Source organism: Idiotropiscis lumnitzeri, chromosome 12 (genome assembly GCF_059441095.1).
Source record: "Idiotropiscis lumnitzeri isolate Australia: NSW breed Sydney's pygmy pipehorse chromosome 12, RoL_Ilum_1.0, whole genome shotgun sequence".
Taxonomy (NCBI): Eukaryota; Metazoa; Chordata; class Actinopteri; order Syngnathiformes; family Syngnathidae; genus Idiotropiscis; species Idiotropiscis lumnitzeri.
The window spans coordinates 5517424-5539528 of record NC_142402.1 but is presented as its reverse complement, the minus strand read 5'-3'; the positions used below and the strand labels follow the sequence as shown (position 1 = coordinate 5539528).

General features: G+C 39.8%; 1 protein-coding gene across 1 annotated transcript; it reads left to right on the top strand.

Moving 5' to 3' along the window:
- The first annotated feature begins 1542 nt into the window (after positions 1-1542).
- LOC148325600 (myosin-7-like) lies at positions 1543-17103 on the top strand. The gene is made up of 38 exons (XM_088310948.1): positions 1543-1587; positions 1937-2161; positions 2250-2393; positions 2468-2624; positions 2712-2739; positions 2816-2924; positions 3570-3662; positions 3756-3819; positions 4295-4393; positions 4501-4604; positions 4703-4841; positions 5549-5667; positions 5726-5875; positions 6033-6203; positions 6283-6592; positions 6718-6788; positions 8504-8709; positions 8800-8923; positions 9002-9138; positions 9769-10024; positions 10105-10347; positions 10420-10596; positions 10674-10819; positions 10931-11021; positions 11181-11570; positions 12142-12268; positions 12346-12464; positions 12543-12739; positions 12821-13004; positions 13075-13240; positions 13332-13456; positions 13558-13866; positions 13936-14139; positions 14220-14516; positions 15976-16080; positions 16171-16266; positions 16490-16624; positions 16984-17103. Exons 2-38 carry the CDS (start codon positions 1961-1963, stop codon positions 17002-17004), a joined length of 5814 nt encoding a protein of 1937 aa, XP_088167074.1. The 5' UTR covers positions 1543-1587; positions 1937-1960; the 3' UTR covers positions 17005-17103.
- Positions 17104-22105: the final 5002 nt, after the last annotated feature.

Here is a 22105-nt window from a genome sequence, read left to right as displayed (position 1 = left end):
TCTTGCATGATGCCACCCTTTACCTTTTGTTTTTTTTTTTAGATTTTATTTGATGTTAACTTGAATTTTTACCACACATATTTTTTTCAGCATGACATGCCATACCTGCATCCAATTCTGAGTAATTGTCAAGGAAGTCATTCCGCAAGGAAGCACTCTTTCACCGGCAAGAAAGTAAGTTGGTGAATGTGATGTGACCAGCTGCCTGCTGGTGTGATTATGGGACTATCTACATATGATTTGTTCAGGCGACTAATCAGCAACAGTAGTCGAGATTAATCAATTTAAACAATTAAGATGATAGTACATTAAATTTGTATTAAACATTACAGCTTGAACCAGCATTCCTGACATGTTATAAATGATGGGAGCAACTGAAATTGAAGGCGGTACTGTGGTTTTAACATTTTTAGCTGTAAATGTTTAGTGCATGTAAAACTATACGCGATGCTGAGTTACACTTATGCTCCTGATTAGTCGACTAGCAAAAACAATCGTTTATAACAGCCTTATTTGTGAGTGAGACAATTAAAAGTAACCAAGACAAGAAATCATTGTGTGTCATCACGATTCTGAAAAGACAAGACAGTCGCACACCACAGGTTAACATGTGAGAGGTCAAGAGGTCAACCACAGGGCTCACAAACTCACCCGGTAATGTCTCTATTATTGTCTCTATGGAAGATGTTGCGGTGGACTTTTAGACTGATTTACATCTGTAACAGTATCCACTGGAGAATAATGAGTTCAGTTCCAAAAAAAAAATACAATACAATTTTAAGAGCCCTGGGACCGAGGGTATAGATCTACAGTAACTGCGATGAGTGATCAGAAAGAGATGCCACAGCTGTGACCTTGGCCTTGTCTTGTCTCTTTGTAGGCGGCAGCTGCAACTCTCTAGTCTCCCTCTTGAAATGTATTTCACACCATATCACTTGACAGACTATTGTTGATCTTGATGCGTTTGTGGTCTCGTAAACGTGGTTGCGTACAAGCCTGCAATACTTAATTTAGAATAGGAACTGGCCCAATGTCTGGACAACATTATCAGACATAAATTATTTTATACATGATATAATGAAATCTGTGCAGTATATGCATTACTGTTCATGCGTTTTGTAATTGAGATTTTCTGAGTCATGATGATATGTGTAACACAAAATATTAAGTGAAACAATTAATTCATAGATCAAATAAAGACTAGGCCAACATTATCAACATTATTATAGAAATAAGATTTTCCAGTTTGCATCCTATAATTTAACTGATATTAGGATAAGTTGCTGTTCTAATATAACTGTATTTGATAGGCAGTAGTAGCTTGCTACACCCCACCTATGACCACCCCTTCCTCTGTCATGTCCAATCTTGCTTATTGTTCTATTGTAGACAAGGTGATCGCAACAGATAGCACCACTAGAGTCAACCCAATTTGGGAGATGTCTTTTTTCTGATATGCAAATGAGATGCCATTTCTCACACATCCATCGCCTTATTTGGCTGAGCAACAACCTTTATTAATGGAGAGGACACCTGGCATCAGCTACCAGAACCATCATTCTGCTTGACTGAGGTTGGAAGCTTAAGGTAAGCACAACTCTGCACTACATATTGATGGCATCTCTTAAGTTTACTTAACATGTTAGCATGTTTTTTTTCTGCAATTAATTGTTTTGTTCTGTTTTTGTCAAGCATTACTACTTTAATTCTGTTCTTTCTGGTATAAACTTGCTTCTTTCTGGTAGGCACTTTGAACAAATTCAATGGATGAGATATTAAAATTTTAATTCTCAAGTTTACTTCACTGCTATGTAAATATTGTCAAAAGACTTTATATTTATAATGTAAATAGCTTAACTTAGTTTCAAAATATGTGGATGAAAAGCAAATAGAACATGATTTCGTGTCCAGACGTATATTACACTGTCTGTTCCAGGAAGAAGACATAAAAGAAGGAAAAATGGGTGATGCAGCAATGGCGGAGTTTGGGCCAGCTGCTCCTTTTCTTCGAAAGTCAGATAAGGAGCGTTTGGAAGCCCAAACTAGACAATTTGATATGAAAAAGGAATGCTTCATTCCAGACCCGGAAGTTGAGTATGTCAAAGCATCCGTCACTAGTCGAGACGGTGACAAAGTTACCACTCTCACGGAGTTTGGAAAGGTAGACTGTTCATTATCATTTAGTTAAAACCCTAACAAACACCTGCACATGTTCATCTTTTAAGAAGTCATCCATTTTATGACCACAGACTGCGACAGTGAATGAGAGTGACGTACATCCTCAGAACCCGCCAAAGTTTGATAAAATTGAAGACATGGCCATGTTCACCTTCCTCCACGAGCCTGCTGTGCTGTTTAACCTCAAAGAGCGTTACGCAGCATGGATGATCTATGTAAGATAATCATTGTGATTTTCCTGTCATTCTTGATGTCACAGAATTCAAAACAGTTTTTCTGTTTTTGCCAGACCTACTCTGGGCTGTTCTGTGTCACGGTCAATCCCTACAAGTGGCTGCCAGTGTACAACCAAGAAGTTGTTGTTGCCTACAGGGGAAAGAAGAGGAGTGAAGCTCCTCCTCACATCTTCTCCATCTCTGACAACGCCTACCAGTACATGCTGGCAGGTACAAATCTACTAGTCAAATACTCACTTTCAATACTCAATTCTAATGTAAACCTGGTGGTTCATAAACACTTCACTTGATTTACAGATAGAGAAAACCAGTCCATTCTTATCACGTGAGAAAGACAGAAAAATACTTTTTTGAGCACTTAATGTTATTCTTGTGCTAAACACTAACTTGTTTTAATACAGAGGAGAATCTGGCGCTGGAAAGACTGTCAACACCAAGCGTGTCATTCAATACTTTGCCAGCATTGCTGCAGTTCCAAGTGGCAAAAAAGATCAGGCTGTAGAAAAGAAGGTGACACATGCATCAGAATAAATTGGAACCTCAATGGTCGAACATTCCAGTCGGATTTAAAAAGAAGCTAACAAATTTAAAAATAAAGCAAAAAACAAACAAACGTGTTCTTAATCTTTTTTAATATGATAAGTGATGGCACATATCGGAAAATAGAGAGGTAGGGTTATTATATGGAAGGCAAGTCACTGAGTACGTTTTTTTTTTATATTCTGGAACCAACTGAGAGTATAAAGAAATAAAAGGTGTCCTCACAATGAATTCTGATGCCAAGTGAAGGGCAGGGAGATAAAAATTTTGTGCTTCGGGGGTGAGAACATTAAGATTTAAAATACAGGTAATTTTCCGATTTTTTTCTGAAGAGGAAGGATGCTGTTCCGTTTCAGGCTTGTATGGTTAACACAAGATTTTTTCCCCCACTTGGCCATTGCTCATATTTTTCTGTTCCAGACATAACAAAAAATTAAAAAAATCCAAACAATAAATATGACATATTTTTCCAGAAAAGTTTGACTAAACTACAAATTATATGATCTTATCTGTGTTGGACTTTTGAGGTTTCCCCAAATTTAAAATAATCACAGCCATGTTTATTTCCCTACACACCTTGTCCAAAAGATAGTAACTTAAGTATTTTGTCTATAGGGTACCCTGGAGGATCAAATCATCCAGGCTAACCCTGCTCTGGAGGCCTTTGGTAATGCTAAGACAATCAGAAATGACAACTCTTCCAGATTTGTGAGTAGATTTATCATAGAGGGTGCTTTTCTACCAACATTAGGAATATATTTCCTCGTTATTAATATAATTGTTCGCTACTTTTCTTCTCAGGGAAAATTCATCAGAATTCATTTTGACAATCGAGGAAAGTTGGCTTCTGCTGATATCGAAACCTGTAAGAGAAGCATTATTGCTCTACATACATTTACCAAGACACATCTTCTCAAGGGTCGCATCACTTGCGTAGTGCAATTTAAATATATAAGAGAAAATCTGAGAAAGGCAAGTATGTAAAGTGATCGGACATCAGCTAACTTCCGTGGGTAGCAGGGGATAGCACATGTCAAATAGTATCACAGACCACCATTCAATTGAACAACTATGGAAATTTACAATTATTCAATTATCTTTATTTACAGTATATGGAAATTGTTCATACTGTGAGAGCAAACCAACTCAATTGGAAAAATATGCAAATCCCTCTCAAAAGGATTTGTTTTTAATCTTCAAGCAACAACTTTCTGCGTTGTGAAGCAACAATGTTAGCCATTCATCACCAATACTCTCTCACGAATAAATGTTTACAAATGGCGCGACAACAAATGGCAAAACAGTGTTTCACTACAATTTAATATCCAAACGTTAAACAGATCTTCTGGAAAAGTCTCGCGTGACCTACCAGCTCAAAGCTGAGAGGGACTATCACATTTTCTACCAAATCCTGTCTCAGGTGAAACCTGAACTTCTCGGTAAATCATCGACAACAAATTATGTCACAGCGGCTCGGATTATAACAAAGTCAATACTTGCCCAAAAAAACCCAACATTTTTTTAACACCGTGTACAATAATTTTAGAAATGCTGCTCATCACCAACAACCCCTACGACTATGCCTTCATCTCCCAAGGAGAGACAACTGTAGCCTCCATCAATGACTCAGAAGAGCTTTTGGCTACTGATGTGAGCTAATAACTGATTAGAATGTACAGTACTTTTGAATCCAAGAAATTCATTATTACTGAATTGATTGTTTTTTTTTTGGCGGGGGGGATATTCAGGAGGCCTTTGACGTGTTGGGCTTCACTCAAGAAGAGAAGAACAGCATTTATAAGTTGATCGGTGCAATCATGCACTATGGTAACATGAAGTTTAAGCAGAAACAGCGAGAAGAGCAGGCAGAAGCAGATGGCACTGAAGGTAAGATAAATTGAGTAATCTGTTCGACACATACTGTACTGATTTTATTTGCACACTTTTCCTTGATCCTTGAAATCCAAATATTCTTCAAGAGTTATTACATCTACTGTAGGTTCTGGTTTATGTGGTAAAAAAAATCTGAAATTATTTATCTTGGTCTAATTTCAGTTCATTTCATTTTAACAAAGACTTTTACATGATATACTAGGGATTTAATGATATGCAAATGTCACTATATGTTATTGCGATATGACCCTCACAATACGATAATACGAAATAGGCTTGGCCAGTTATCTAAATGTCATATGTTCCTATTGGCTGAGAGGCGCAAAGTACCATGGTATATGTCAGGGCTGTCGAACTTTTTGTGGACGGGCCACATCATAATTATGGTTTCCCTCAGAGGGCCGTTATGACTGTGAACCCATGTAAATGATCACCATACGTTATCACATACACACAACAAATTGATGGAAAGCCAGTCTTTCATTGTTTGTTCAACAATTCTTCAATTAATTTTGAAAGGGGACGATTGGTAACCAATAAATGGCAATATCTTATATCTCAATGTTGTGCACTGTTGTACCCTCCTCTAGCTTTCACCAGATACCAAAGCATTAATTAACAGAAACAACAGAAATGCGGACAAAAGATGTCCACTGCCAAGTTCAATGAAGACAGGATGTATGCAAATATTCCCCCTACAGATGCCGACAAAGTTGCTTACCTAATGGGCCTGAACTCAGCTGACCTCATCAAAGGTCTCTGTCATCCAAGAGTTAAAGTGGGAAATGAGTGGGTCACCAAGGGACAAAATGTTGCCCAGGTAAGTATTTTTGTGGAATATAGAAGTTAGTTGGAGAAGTTTATCAATTCTCTTCCAGGTCTACTATGCTATTGGTGCATTGGCCAAGTCAGTGTATGAAAAGATGTTCCTGTGGATGGTGGTCCGTATTAACCAATCTCTGGATACCAAGCAACCTCGCCAGTACTTCATTGGAGTTTTGGATATTGCTGGATTTGAGATCTTTGATGTGAGCTGTGTTTATTATTCATGGAGTAAAATCATATTCTTATTATCTTTTTATTATTCATGGAGTAAAATCATATTCTTATTATCTTTGTGTACAAAGTAAGATGGTTGAATTGAAAATTCAATTAATCATTTTTTTCCTCCTATTTTCGTGACAGTTCAACACCTTTGAGCAGCTGTGTATCAACTTCACCAATGAAAAACTGCAACAGTTTTTCAACCATCACATGTTTGTGCTGGAGCAGGAAGAGTACAAGAAGGAAGGAATTGAATGGACCTTCATAGATTTTGGCATGGATCTGCAAGCCTGTATCGACTTGATAGAAAAGGTATGTAAGGTGTAAGCCAAATTTCGCAAAATGCCCGAGCAATGTCGGGGCTTCTCGACATATGTTTTGTTCTCCTCAGCCCATGGGCATCATGTCTATCCTTGAAGAGGAGTGCATGTTCCCCAAAGCCAGTGATGCCACCTTTAAAGCAAAACTGTACGACAACCACCTCGGGAAATCCAACAATTTCCAGAAGCCCAGAATCGTCAAAGGAAAACCAGAGGCTCATTTTTCTCTTGTCCACTATGCTGGAACTGTTGATTACAATATCAACAACTGGCTGGTGAAAAACAAGGATCCCCTAAATGAGACTGTTGTTGGACTCTTGCAGAAGTCCAACCTCAAACTATTAGGGATCCTTTTTGCTGGATATGCAGGAGCTGATTCTGGTATGCTGAGCATTTTCTTTAAAACAAACATTGTGAATAAATGTAGTGTTTCAGGAACACCAACATTAAATGTGATTGCTTCCAGTGCATTGTGTTCTCAATCGATATTGTTCTTTCAACTCAAGATTCTGCAAGCAAGGGAAAAGGTGCCAAGAAGAAAGGTTCATCCTTCCAAACGGTGTCTGCTTTACACAGGGTAAGAAATGTCCTTTTTAATTGGTTGTACGAGCCATTTATATTGATTTATGTTTTGGATTTAAACCTCCCACCATTGGGGGCAATGTGGTGTCATTTAGCCACAGGTCTATAAAATATAATGAGGATAATGAGACCCAGGTGTTGCTCTTGGGAAAGCAAAAGGTTTTAGACAGTGACGTGGCGTGACATGAGGTGACTTGACATAAAAGGGTACCAAATTCGCATCGAGTTCGACTTTGGTAATAGTAGAAAGGACACGCATCAAAACAAGCCAGTAGCAACCAACATTGACCATTTTTTGATTGGCAATAGGGCCACTACATTTGTTTTAGTTTTTTGTTACAAGCTAACAGATTATTTAGGAACATTTAAGAACAGCATCAGGCAATGTATTTAATTCGCAATAACTCTCATTGACAAATTATCCCAGGTAAAATCAAGAGTCATCTATCCAATACAGTTAGTGGGATACTGCTTTATGATGCCAGTGACCAGTTTTTGTAGCGTTTAAAAGCTAACCTCTCCGTTCATCAAACAAGTGATCAACTCTCATAATAATAACTGGTCAAAGTGTAGAGATTGATACATTTTTTTATTGATAATAATAAGTCAGCTGGTCACATGGAAGATGTGGTGGATGGTTTCAATTGATTCTTTATAGAATTACCCACATTGGAAAAAAAATTAGAGAGAGGATATTAATGAAAAATAGGCCAGAGGGTTAAATGTTAATCATATATTTATGTAGGCCAAGGGTTGATATTAACATTGATTATTTATAAAAATGTACCTTACCAATATTTCTAAAGTGTCAAACTACATGACATTTGCACTTTTTCCACAGTGTACTGTATCATGATAAAATAAAACAAAAATATTTTCATACGTTCATAAGTCACTTGCCAAGTTGGGAAAGAGTGTAGGTGTTGTGAAGATATTTAGTCAGTGGATTAAACATTAGTCTTTATTTATGTTGGATTAGTGTTTGTGTGATCGTACCTGAGCTACTGAGTCAAAGTTTCGGGTGCCCAATTTATTCCCGATCTAAATGCTTTAAAAAAGAGAAATACGACTACAGTAGACTTCAGTACGAGTTACCATGCTAAGCTACTGTTTGGGAAAGCAAATTGAAGTTCAAGGACCTGATCAAAAACCAAAGCTAAAAGCAAAAAAATAATCCTTCACCATACTGTAGAATATTCGAATAGTCAATTTATTTTTATTTCATGAGAAGGAGGGTTTTACACAAATAGCAAAATATAACTGAACTGGACATGGCCCAGATGAACTACAAAATTTGGTACTACTGTACTATAAATCTACAAGTGCAAGAATGAAAGATAAAGAACGTTATATTAAGAAAGCGGGTCCATGAGAAGTCATTTTGAAGTGATGCTTTTCTTTAGTTGTTGTCTTAAAGGCCAATATGTTTCAGAAAATTATACGTGTAGGATTCATTTTGTTGCCAAGGCATGTTTATTTGAAATAACAAAACAATAAACTGAGCAGTGTTTTTTTTCTCGCAAACTAGTCCTTGTGTCTTTAATGACTGCTACACAAACAGTAACTATCAGAAGACGGTATATTCTCAGTTAAACTATTCAATGGATAACACACAAAAACAAAATACGTACTCCACTGTCCACATCTAAGTAAACGGTTCACAGACTTTACATAAACTGATGTGAAAAAAACCTTGTCAAATACTTGCAGGAGAATCTGAACAAGCTGATGACCAACTTGAGGTCCACTCACCCCCATTTTGTACGCTGCATCATCCCCAATGAGACGAAGACTCCTGGAGCCATGGAGAACCCTCTGGTGATGCACCAGCTACGCTGTAACGGTGTGCTGGAAGGCATCAGAATCTGCAGGAAGGGCTTCCCCAACAGGATCCTATATGGAGATTTTAAACAGAGGTTTGCATCTAAGTGAATTACCAATTCACAGCACAAGTAAACTGAATCAATTGGATAAGATATTTTAAAAATGTTTCATTTTCATTAAAGATACCGTATTCTGAACCCCAATGCGATTCCTGAAGGACAGTTCATCGACAACAAAAAGGCTGCAGAGAAATTGTTAGGTTCTCTGGATATTGACCACAACCAGTACAAGCTTGGGCACACCAAGGTCTGTTTATGATGTGTTGCGGAAGAAAATATTATTTGTATATGATTGTTGCAAATATTAAATAATGCACTCCAACAGGTGTTCTTCAAAGCCGGATTGCTGGGTCAGCTGGAAGAGATGCGAGATGACCGATTAGCACTGATCATCACTGGCATCCAAGCCCGGTCAAGGGGTCTTCTGGCGAGAATTGAATTCCAGAAGATTGTTGAACGAAGGTAAAGGTCAAAGCCAAACTGTGTAAAATGTATATTTCATGATAAAACAGTCCCAAGTTACACTAAAAACTATATTTATAACCACAATCTATGAAAGGCCATGTCCAAAAACATGCACACCAAGCTAACTGAAGTCATGAAATTGGCCGTAGAGTTTCAGTCAAAATCATTCGCCCTCAATCGTCCAGAATATTTTTTTGCAATTTTTCCCTAAACCCGAAACAGTACTGATACATTTATGTGGAATATATATTGGTGCAGGCCTATTTAAAAAACCAACAAATCAAAAAAATATATATTTACTCAACACAACTAAAAATATAAGTGGTCATTATTTTATGTTTTAAAATATTGGACATTTCGCAAATATATAGGATTTAAAATTTTGATTAGATTATTTACTTTTTAGTGCTAGTGTATGAATTCAAGTGTGAATGGCATTCAATCTGTATATCCGCTGTTATTGATTGGTGAACTGTCTTTTGTGTAGCCCATCATGATCCAAACACAGCTGGAATAGGCTGAAACTAACAAAAGGACCAGTAAATTATAGTCATTAGAATCTGAATGAAGGCATTTGGATGTGTTGTACGTTTGAACGTAAAATCCATGACTCTCTGTTGACAACAGGGATGCACTTCTTGTGATCCAGTGGAACATCCGTGCCTTCATGGGGGTCAAGAATTGGCCTTGGATGAAGATGTACTTTAAGATCAAACCACTGCTAAAGTCAGCAGAGACAGAAAAGGAAATGGCCAACATGAAGGAAGAATTCCTGAAGTTGAAAGAAGCTTATGCAAAATCAGAAGCCCGGAAAAAGGAATTGGAAGAAAAAATGGTCACACTTCTCCAAGAGAAAAATGACTTACAACTTCAAGTTCAGGCTGTATGTCACCAATCAGAAATAACATGTTAAATCGAAAACAAGACAGCCAACTCATCACGATATGTATTTGTTCATAACAGGAGCAAGATAATCTTTGTGATGCTGAGGAGAGATGTGAGGGACTGATTAAAAACAAAATCCAGATGGAAGCAAAAGCCAAAGAGCTAGCTGAACGACTGGAAGATGAGGAGGAGATGAATGCTGAACTAACAGCTAAGAAACGCAAATTGGAGGATGAATGCTCTGAGCTTAAGAAAGACATTGATGACTTAGAATTAACCCTCGCTAAAGTGGAGAAGGAGAAACATGCCACTGAAAACAAGGTACAACCCAGATACGCTCCAAGTTCTGAAGATAATCACGCGTAAGCCCAAAAAATAACTTTCTGTGACTAGGTGAAGAACCTGACTGAGGAAATGGGCGCGTTGGATGAAATCATCGCTAAGCTGACCAAGGAGAAGAAAGCCTTACAAGAAGCTCATCAGCAAACACTGGATGACCTTCAGAGTGAAGAAGACAAAGTCAACACTCTGACCAAGGCCAAGTCAAAACTAGAGCAGCAAGTGGATGATGTAAGATTCAAGTTGAGAGGTAATTAATCAAGAGTCAGTCCTAGCTAATCAACCTAATTGTGAATATCCCCCAACAGCTGGAAGGATCCCTGGAGCAAGAGAAAAAAGTGCGAATGGACCTTGAACGGGCAAAACGAAAGCTTGAAGGAGATTTGAAGTTATGTCAAGAGAGTCTTATGGACCTGGAAAACGACAAGCAACAACTTGAAGAGAGGTTGAAAAAGTAAGGAGTTACAGGTTAAAACACACACACACACACGCACACCCCCCCCACGCACACACACAATATGTTTTACTTTTTCACTCACTGAAACATATTCATATCCATTCACAGGAAAGATTTTGAAATCAACCAACTATTGTGCAAAATAGAGGATGAGCAAGCCATGAGTACACAGCTCCAGAAAAAATTGAAGGAGTTGCAGGTATTGTCACAATTCTATAAAATGTAATTCATCAATAATTAAATTTGGTTGTAATAATTGAAATCTGTTGACCGCTGAACAATACAATAACATTTCGGGTCTTGAGCTCAAAAGTTTGAGACATCTGTTTTTCATTTGACTTACCGTAATTGGGTCTAGGCTCGCATCGAGGAGCTGGAAGAAGAGCTTGAGGCCGAGCGAGCTGCTCGAGCCAAGGTGGAAAAGCAGAGAGCAGACTTGGCCAGAGAGCTGGAAGAGATCAGTGAGAGGCTGGAGGAGGCCGGTGGAGCAACATCTGCCCAGATTGAGATGAACAAGAAGAGGGAGGCTGAGTTCCAGAAACTCTGCAGAGACCTGGAAGAGGCCACGCTGCAGCATGAAGCCACTGCAGCCACGCTGAGAAAGAAACAAGCTGACAGCGTTGCTGATCTGGGGGAGCAGATTGACAACTTGCAAAGAGTCAAGCAGAAACTGGAGAAGGAGAAGAGCGAACTCAGACTGGAACTAGATGATGTCGTCTCCAATATGGAACATATTGTGAAGTCTAAGGTAATCTAATGCTACATGTTTCCTATCTTTCCAAAGTGTAATAAAAATACTGTATTTTTGTTTGTCTGCAGCAAGTTTTTTAATTGTTTAGACACACATCAGCTGCACATTTAACATTTTCCGTTATATATCATCATTCAATGATTAATTTACTAAAGGTTTGTGCGTTTAAAAAAAAATGATACAAACTTGATTGCACATGGAACCAAATGTGAAAACTGATCTACTAACCAGGTGCACCCAAGATTGCGTCTGTAAAAAGTGCTGAGCCCGCATGCTGTGTATTGAATGTCACAAACGAACATTACAAACGCAGCATTGTCCAGTTTTCGTGCTGTCCATTCGTCTCCTCACCAATCCGCTCAAAACCAATTGGGGCAAGGTGTTTTGATGCTTAGTATGTCCCTGCACAATTGAAGCATATTAACGTAACGTGTCAATGGTCATGTGTCATGCATGTCACATGCAATTTGGCTGGCTTGACACCGCATTACATTACATCATGGTTGATTACTTGTATTGTCTACTACCATTTACACTTGACACTAAATCAGAGTTTTCTTCTTTTCAGAATAATTTGGAAAAAATGTGCAGGTCCCTGGAAGACCAGATGAGTGAATATAAAACAAAGGCAGAAGAGGGACAGCGAACCATCAACGACTTCACCATGCACAAAGCCAAACTTCAAACTGAAAATGGTATTGCGTGTTGAATTCAATTTGCATGATATCAAATGTACTGACAAAAACATGTATGATTGCGCTGCGAAAATTAGGTGAACTTGCAAGGCAACTTGAGGAGAAGGATTCCCTGGTGTCGCAACTCACTAGAGGAAAACATTCCTACACTCAACAAATTGAAGACCTGAAAAGGCAACTGGAAGAGGAAGTCAAGGTAGAACATGTCCTTGTGATGAAAAAATATCCACAAGTATTCACAACATGAAGCACAGACAAATGTATTGAATTGTAGGCCAAGAACGCATTAGCTCATGCTGTGCAGTCCTCTCGCCACGACTGCGACCTGCTCAGAGAGCAGTATGAGGAGGAACAGGAAGCCAAGGCTGAACTGCAGCGCGGCATGTCCAAGGCCAACGCTGAGGTGGCTCAGTGGAGAACTAAGTATGAAACTGATGCCATCCAGAGGACTGAAGAACTGGAAGAGGCTAAGTGAGTAAATTCTACAACTGTTTATCCAACAGTGACACTGACAGTGTCACAGTAAACTAAGGACTATGGATCAATATGCAGGAAGAAGCTAGCTCAGCGACTGCAGGATGCAGAGGAAGCTGTGGAAGCAGTAAATGCTAAATGTTCCTCTTTGGAGAAGACCAAACACAGACTTCAGAATGAGATCGAAGATCTCATGGTGGATGTGGAGAGGTCAAACACTGCTGCTGCTGCTCTGGACAAGAAGCAAAGAAACTTTGACAAGGTCATAATATTTTCATGATTTTTTTCAGGAACACAATTCAAAGTATCTAAAACCATGGAGTGCCTTTCAGATCTTAGCAGAGTGGAAGCAGAAATATGAGGAGTCACAGACAGAGTTGGAAGGCTCTCAAAAGGATGCAAGATCTCTGAGCACAGAGCTTTTCAAACTGAAGAACTCCTACGAAGAATCTCTTGAGCACCTGGAGACTATGAAGAGAGAGAACAAGAACCTGCAAGGTCAGTTAATGTCATAAAATCCTTTATTTCAATATAATACTAACATGAATCTAGCTGGAAAATTTAAAACGTGTTCCCTTTGAATGCTCAGAGGAAATATCTGACCTCACTCACCAAATTAGCGAGGGTGGAAAGAGCATCCACGAGCTTGAGAAAATACGAAAGCAGTTGGAACAGGAAAAGTCTGACATCCAAACTGCTCTGGAAGAGGCAGAGGTAGGTCGTGCTGTCTAAAAAAAGAACATTCAATTTAATTCTGCCTGCAACATCAATGTACCAAGCAAGTGCTACAATACCACATTATTTGATCTGTGTAGGCTACATTGGAGCATGAGGAAGGAAAGATTCTCAGAGCCCAGCTTGAATTCAGTCAGGTTAAGGCCGAAATTGAGCGCAAGCTGGCTGAAAAAGATGAGGAGCTGGAGCAAGCAAAGAGAAACCAACAAAGGGTTGTGGACAACCTTCAGAGTGCCCTTGAAGCAGAGACCCGAAGCAGGAATGAGGCCCTTCGTTTGAAGAAGAAGATGGAGGGAGACCTCAACGAGATGGAGATTCAGCTAAGTCAGGCCAACAGGCAGGCAGCTGAGGCTCTAAAACAACTCAAATCTGTTCACGCACATCTGAAGGTACAAATACACTCAAAATGCACTACTCCAAAGAATGTCGCTCCCTAATGAAAACATTTCATTTTCAAGGATTGCCAACTTCAACTCGATGAGTCTGTCCGTACCATTGATGATCTCAAAGAGAACGTTGCCATTGTGGAGAGACGCAATAACCTCATTCAAGCTGAGCTAGAAGAAATTCGGGCTGCTCTTGAGCAAACTGAGAGAGGACGCAAACTTGCCGAGCAAGAGTTATTGGATGTTAGCGAGAGGGTGCAGCTGTTGCACTCACAGGTAAAAATGCTAAATGGAAATTGTAAATTGGTCTGAATTTCTGATTGGCTAACACCTCACCATCACCTAAAATCAATCAGAACACCAGCCTACTGAACCAGAAGAAGAAACTGGAATCTGACACATCCCAGCTTCAGAGTGAGGTTGAAGATGCAGTCCAGGAATGCAGGAACGCTGAGGAGAAGGCCAAGAAGGCCATCACAGATGCCGCCATGATGGCAGAAGAGCTGAAGAAAGAGCAGGACACCAGTGCTCACCTGGAGCGTATGAAGAAGAACATGGAGCAAACCATCAAAGACCTGCAACACCGTCTGGATGAAGCTGAACAAATTGCAATGAAGGGAGGCAAGAAGCAAATGCAAAAGCTGGAGGCCAGGGTAAGAGTCACTAAATCTCATGAAACCATAAACACTGACCACATTAGAAATATGCGGTGGATATAAGAAGTCGACACATCTCTGTTCAAATGCAAGGTTGAATAGAAATATCCAAAACTATTTACAATGATTGGCACCAATAAACTGTAAAACTCAAGAGAATAAAAAGCCATATTGTTGAGAGTGGTGAATATAAACATTGTTGTGGTTTTACAAGCGTGCACACCCTCTTAGAAGTCGAGGTGTGTCCAGAGTTAATAAATCACATTTCCACTCTGGATTAGGTCACAGTCGCCACAAGTGCTGCTTATTGACACCAAATAAAGCTGAGCTTTTCTCGGATGCTTTTCCAAAGGATATATACGTATCTTTTACTTTCTAGTCAAAGCCTAATGTTTTGTGCCAACATTGTCAAGTATTTGGAGCTGTCCAATTCCCTTACCTTGACCAAGGCCACAGTTGGAGCTGGAGAATAATAGCCCAAAAACATTATACAGCATCCACAGTACTACAATTTAGGTATGGTCTTCTTTTGGTGTTTGCGGCAAACAAAAATTCAGGAAAAATGGCCAAAAATTCTGCCTTGGTTCTAAGTTTTAATGTGACTGATTCATTCTGAACTCTGCCACATCACAGTTTCTAAAGGACACTTGTGCAGTGCAATACATCCATCCATCCATCATCTGTACCGCTCCTCCTCATTAGGGTCGGAGCTTATCCCAGCTATCTTTGGGCAGTAGGCGGGGGACACCCTGAACTGGTTGCCAGCCAATTGCAGGGCACACAGAGACGAACAACCATCCGCGCTCACACTCATACCTAGGGGCCATTTAAAGTGTCCAATCGACCTGCCACGCATGTTTTTGGAATGTGGGAGGAAACCAGAGTACCCGGCGGAAACCCACGCAGGCACGGGAAGAACGTGCAACTCCACACAGGATGGCCGGGATCGAACCCACGACCGATGCTATCTCTCACTGTGAGGCCATCGTGCTAACAAGTTGAGCCACCGTGCCGCCGCAGTGCGATACAATACAACTTTATTCATATAGCGCATTTCACAACAGCTGGAGCTGTAACAAAGCGCTTTCCAAATGGTGAAATATAAATTAGCAGGGAATTAGAACACAAATTAAAACACATATACAGTAGATACCAGAAGAACAGCAGGACGGCGACAGTGTCATGTTGAGTCGAAAGCTAAAACACATTATCTCACGCTATTTCTTTTTTGTTGTTGTTTTTTCCAATTCTGTTCTACAGGTCATAGGTAATATTACTCATGGAAAAAGTTTTGAAATTATTTATCTTGATCTAATTTTTTATATATCATGGTAATTGAACAGCTGATAGTAGACTTTTGTTAATCTAGCATTCAAAATAAAGTTACCCTGTATTAAAACTTAAATAAACTTCTATTGAAACCTAAACATTTTAATTCATGTTATTCTCTTAACAGACCAAAGAGCTTGAAAGTGAAGTAGAACTTGAACAAAGAAAGTCAAGCGATGCTATCAAGGGAGTGCGGAAGTATGAGAGACGCATCAAAGAGCTAACCTATCAAGTAAGATGAAATCAGTTATAACATATGCAACACTGCTGACTTTTGTTTCTATTTAATATGAACAAAAGTATTTATTTCTATTTATTTTAGACAGAAGAAGATCGTAAGAATGTGACCCGTCTGCAAGACCTGGTGGATAAACTCCAATTAAAAGTGAAATCATACAAGAGGACTGCTGAGGAAGCTGTAAGCACACATAACATACTAATGTGAAATCTTACTATAGTGTATTCCCTCAAACTATGACATATTTGTGAAATCATAATGCAAAAAAAGTTCCGTATAGCACAATGCACAAAAAGGTAAACATTACACAGAAATTACTGCTGGACGTAATGATGACTGCTTGTTTGAATAAATTCATCGTCCCACTTAATATGTGACAATAATCATACTGTTGTATGTATAGGAGGAACAAGCTAACAACAACATGGTCAAGTTCCGTAAAATTCAGCATGAGCTTGATGAAGCAGAGGAGAGAGCTGACATTGCCGAGTCTCAGGTCAACAAGCTCCGTGCCAAAAGTCGTGATGTTGGCCCAAAGGTCAGTTTGGGATGTTTTGTTCACGTGTTAAAATACTTACATACAATCCATCTTGTGGATCTCATTCTAACCTAGTCACACAGTATATTACAAATGAAACCTAAACATTTGAATATGTACCAGTTGTCACTTCAGTCAACCGAACAACAATGATCACGAATTAATTCCTTGGCACATTCAATTTCTGCAAATGAAAATAAAGTGGGGATAATCATGAAATAATTGGCTATTATGGTAAACAGATTTTAGAGATAATACTTGACCAAATGAAATGCCTAAATCAGACAATTCAAACAATATAATTCAATATAAAAACTATTTTAAATTCTAACTCACATTGTCTTTTTTTGTCATTGAAGAAAGGACAGAATGAAGAATGAAGCTCCTGGATCATTTTGCTGCCTCTGAGTCACCTGTGGCCTGGCTGTTGGTGATTCCCTAAGTGTGTTATTCAGTAGAATAAAGTCATCTGCATCTCATACTGTGCTTTGTCTCTTTTATTCCAATTCTACCATCATCCTTGCAATGGATTTTCATGTACTGTATAAAGATTTGGTACTACCGTGTCAGTGGTACTTCCTATGAAAGAAAAAATGTACTGAACTTTCAGTTGCACATGAGTAAAACATGGTCAACTGAAGTAATTTTCTACTCTTCCTCCTTCTTGTCATCGTCATTCTCTCTGGTTGTGGGGGATGTAACTTTAGTAGGGATGCCCAGCCTTCCAGCACCTCCTTGAGGATCATGAGTTGTTCCCGAGCCAGCCGGGAGACAGGCGTTCAGCTCCTTTCTAAGATGTTCCGAGTGGTCCAGTGTTTCTTTCTTAACAGTTCTTGGCAGTTTTAGTCATGTTTTGTTATGAAATCATGGTTCATGACCCGAGCTTTCTGAGATAAGCAGAATGCCTTGTAGTCTTGAGAGCTATTCTTTTACTGCACGTTCATGACACTATGTGCTGGAAGTAGCAAAGCAGCCCCAGAACACATTGGAATGTATTCTCCCCTACATGATGTGACACGACGTCCGTCTTTCCAAGGATTATTCTGCCGTGAGCTTGTTGGCTTGGCATTTTAACAAATTATCCTCGTCATCAGGCTGTGGTTAATTTAGTGACCATTTTATTATTATTATTATTATTTTTTAATGGGAATACACCGACGTTTTTGTGCGTACAATAAGAACTGTTCACCAAAACAGCCTGGTTCCATTAGTAAGGTCTGCTCATTGTTAATTAACTTTTGAACAATTCAGATTTGATACTATAGGCAACTTTATGAAAAATTCCTTAAAGTGCCTATAAAGTGAAAATAAATGTCTTCTAGATTTGACACACCACAAAGAACTACCCGATTAAAAATAAATCATGTATATTCAGTGAGGTTTTGAAATCAGGAAAAATCAAGACATTCTCTGGACTCTCAAACGCAACGGACAAACCTTCTAAATGCGCGAAAAACCAAGGCCTACTGTCAACTGTCAATCAAATACCACAAGTCTTTCTTATGCCTAAACATTTGAATATCCTGGAGCTGACAAAATAATTCTTCTGAAAGCCTCCGGTGGCTGTAATATAGCCCACTGGGTTGTGGCAGGATTTCAACTGCCAATTAAAAATCCACAACCTTTCACACAGAAAAATACATTTCTGTGTAGTAGCAATCAAAGTACGTATTTACGGAACTGCAAGCAGACCGCCACGGGCCGGTGACGTTAAATTGGCTGGAGGAATTCGCGACTACTCATCCCACAGCACACACAGAACCGCTGCCCAGTACAGAAAGTGGTTCAATGTCCGTGCATCCTGAGCACCCCCCACCCCCCAGTGCAGCCACCCCCCACAAAAAAAATGAACACAACAAACACATACTCATATAGCATGTGTCTCCGGCCAGGGTTATGGTTAAGAAATATATATGAAGATGATAATAATGTGTTCAATTATGTTATTCCTACAATGATTCAGAAGGATTGTCCCGGACCATGAATGAAATCCGAAAACATCAGCGGGACAGTCTCCCTGCACGTTGATCAAATCCACCAAATTAGCATTGCACCACCATACGTCCCGCGCAAAGTACAATGTAACTGTATGTAACTACATGGGTTTGTGGAGTGTTTTTTTTTTTTCCTACACTAGCCTAGGTCGAACTCGGCGTTTGTGCCATTGTGCTTTGTTGTCGGAGGGAACACAGCCAACCATTTCCATTCAATGGAAGCAGCTCCACTCAGTCAGCGCAGAGAGAGGCGCAACACGCTGTATGCATGGAACATAGATGCAGGCAGTCGGCGTGTGCAGAGCGCACATTAAAAAGTAATTACAAGAAGCTTGCGGATGATGTTAAGTTGGCTGCATGTGGCCATGTGGATGGGCACTTGGTGTAAAATAAGATGAAGACCACATTAACCTCAAGTAACTTTATGTAATCAGTTTGTGTATTTCTAATCATGTTTTTATACACTACTTGTATTAATAATTGCACACGCACAAACACACGCACCCCCACCCCCGCACACACACGCTTACATTTTTGCTTTAGAGTTAAGTTTCGTTTTGAGTCTGTCTAATCTAACCTTCGTTGTGAGTTAAGTTTCTGTTTCCTTAAGTTTCGTTATGAGTCTGCTACAAGCTTTAATAAAAGCGGAGTCGGCGGGACGGAAGGTCAGAGGGTGCGCGGAGCTGAACTGAGCGAGTCACCTGTCCGCTCTTGGCCTCTCTCCCTGCCGCGGCCGGTTAAACAATCAACCTTGCCTGGTTTCTTCTGGCCTTGGTCATTTCAGTAAGCTCTCCCAAACGGCGTCAGGGCATTTAAACCTGACACTTGGACACCGCCATCCACCCACAATCGCACGGCCAGGTACTATTGAACATATTTTATGATGAAGATTATAAATTGTTCAATTTATTTACTTTCCTCAATGGTTAAGAGGGATTGTCCCACGCTGGTGTCATATATACAATACGATGACATACACCACACACATCCGTGGAGTGCTGAATCTGTCAGCCTGTGCCTCGATCAAATACACCAAAATCCAGTTGTGGGTCATGCATGTCACACCTAAGCCTTCAGTGAAGTCCTACTTAGCCTGACTTGAATAAATACCCCTGATATTACCATAATTTATGACACCACGGCTGGAGAAATATTATACAGACTCACACACTACTTAGTGTTGGACCACATCAGCTCACGAGAGCAAGCTTCTTTTGAAAGGGCCATCTTGAAAATGGCCTTGCAAGTATGAATGAAATCAAATTCACACTTTTCCCTCCTTCGGCCATTGTGGGTTAAAATGGCAAGAATATATTTTAGATTTTTAAATGGGTGCAGAGTAAGAATGTCTGGCCAGGCCCCTGGCCCAGCATGGTCCGTCAAACTCCCAGACACGGTAAACTACACTTGTCTCGGCACAAAAATGAATGAGCGGCAGTGACAGTCTAGCAAAATAGGGCCCCTTTACTCACATGTGAGGCAAAGAGTTGATGACTCGCAACTGTGCCAGGTAACCACTGATGTGAATGAAGGTGTGGGCGAGGGGTGACTCATGTTGGGTCACAAGTGCATCACAGGGCACTGGCATCACACCCTTAAAAAAAAAAAATAATAAATCAGGAAACCTTTAAACGCGCTCATGTGAGTACGAAATAGTTCTCAGTCTTTGCACATGATTTTATGTATTTAGAAAGAAATCTCTGAATTCACTTTCAAAGTCTGTTTTAAAATCTTAAAAGTTGTAAGAAATAAATTTGTTGGAGGTTACTTAGTGTTGAGATCTGAGTAATGATACAATTATGCAAAAATGAAAATGTGACACAAATAAAGAGTATGACTCAGATCTATGTCACAGGTTCTCCCAACAGTGTCTTCCAAGACATGGACTTGGCCATGCACATAGAATAACAGCAACATAAACTGATTATTGATATATAGAAATAACCGGAATCTCAGAAATCTTCATCATAAGGCATCTCTTATCAATAAAGACTTAAATCAAATAGAGTATATGTTTCAATAAGAATAATGCACTTGAAATTAGTCTCTTACGTTGAGTGTTTTCTTACAAAGAATCTACAGTTTAGAGTGATAGAGTGCATTAGTATTAAAATGCATTGAATTTGATTTGGCAATGTGACAAGTTAATTGCGGAATTGTTAAACAAAAACTTGAATTGTTTTGGTGCAATGTGATATGTCTTACCTTTATGTTGTTTTTCCGTTATATGCAATGCTCACTTCACATTTCCCCCAGCAGAAGAGTCCATCTGTATGTGTAAGATCCCAATGCATTATCTGAACGCTGGGATAAAGGACAAGACGAGAAAAGCACATATGGAGGCAAGGTCCAATACTCAACACCTCTTCAAGTGACCGTGACCGTAAATAAGCATTCTAACAATAGCAACTTCCTCAGATAGACTTCAAACTTAAGACACAAACAGCACCTCGCTCCTTCCTTTGTGCACATGCCTGTGATCTCGTAAGTGAATGATACAAGGACAGCTGAGAATGGCACATTTAATGAGAGGCTTACAGTTCATCCTTATCATTGATGCCAGGAATAGATTTAAGGATAAGTAATGGAGTTCAGAAAACCAAGAAGTCAAATTCATATACTGTAAATGAGATGGTCTAAAACTTAAATACCATCCATGATGAAGGGATGACAAATCTGAAATAGATTAAAATTAAAAAATATTACTGACTCAAAAATATGTTGGGTAAAGTAGTGTTGGGCCAATTGGAGGCTTAGTACGATTGAGGCCTCATGACATTCGACTCGATCACATTTGATTTGGAATAAGGTTAAAGGCTTGACTCATAAGAAGGTCGAACTGTCACGAGACATCTGCATACAATCTCCCACTATGACTTTGTGTACACAGCATGAGGGCATCATGCGTTTGTGTGCGTGTGTCTATGTGAGTGTGCCGTTTTAACTAAATTATGGTTTATATCACCCCCCCCTTTTTTTTTGGATAATTTCTGCATTCAAATTTATGCAATCAATAAAAGTATTTAGAACTCCGGAAGTTGCAAATGAGACTGGGTTGAAGCATGGATTATAACTTTCAAGAAGAATACAGTGAACCCCCGCTACTTCGCGGTTCACCTTTCGCGGGTTCAGTGCTTCGCGGGTCTAAAGAAATATTCGGGAGCATTGTAGTTTCGCCGAGCGGCACAAGGGGGCGCTGAAGCGGTTAGACGGCCGGCGTGCGCCGAAGAGGAGAGTGGACGAAGAAGAGAGTGGCCGAAGAAGAGCAGGTTCCCCCGGACACGATTGGTGGCGACGGACACGATCGGTGGCGACGGACACGATCGGACACCGTGCGTGAGCTCCGAAGGAGACCGGCCGGCGTGTGTGGCTGTCAAGCCGAAGATAAACAACTTCCGCCCGGGCACTCGCGCGGCGACATTTGGCTTCGTTCGGGACCGTGCGTGAGCTCCGAAGGAGACCGGCCGGCGTGTGTGGTAGTTAAGCC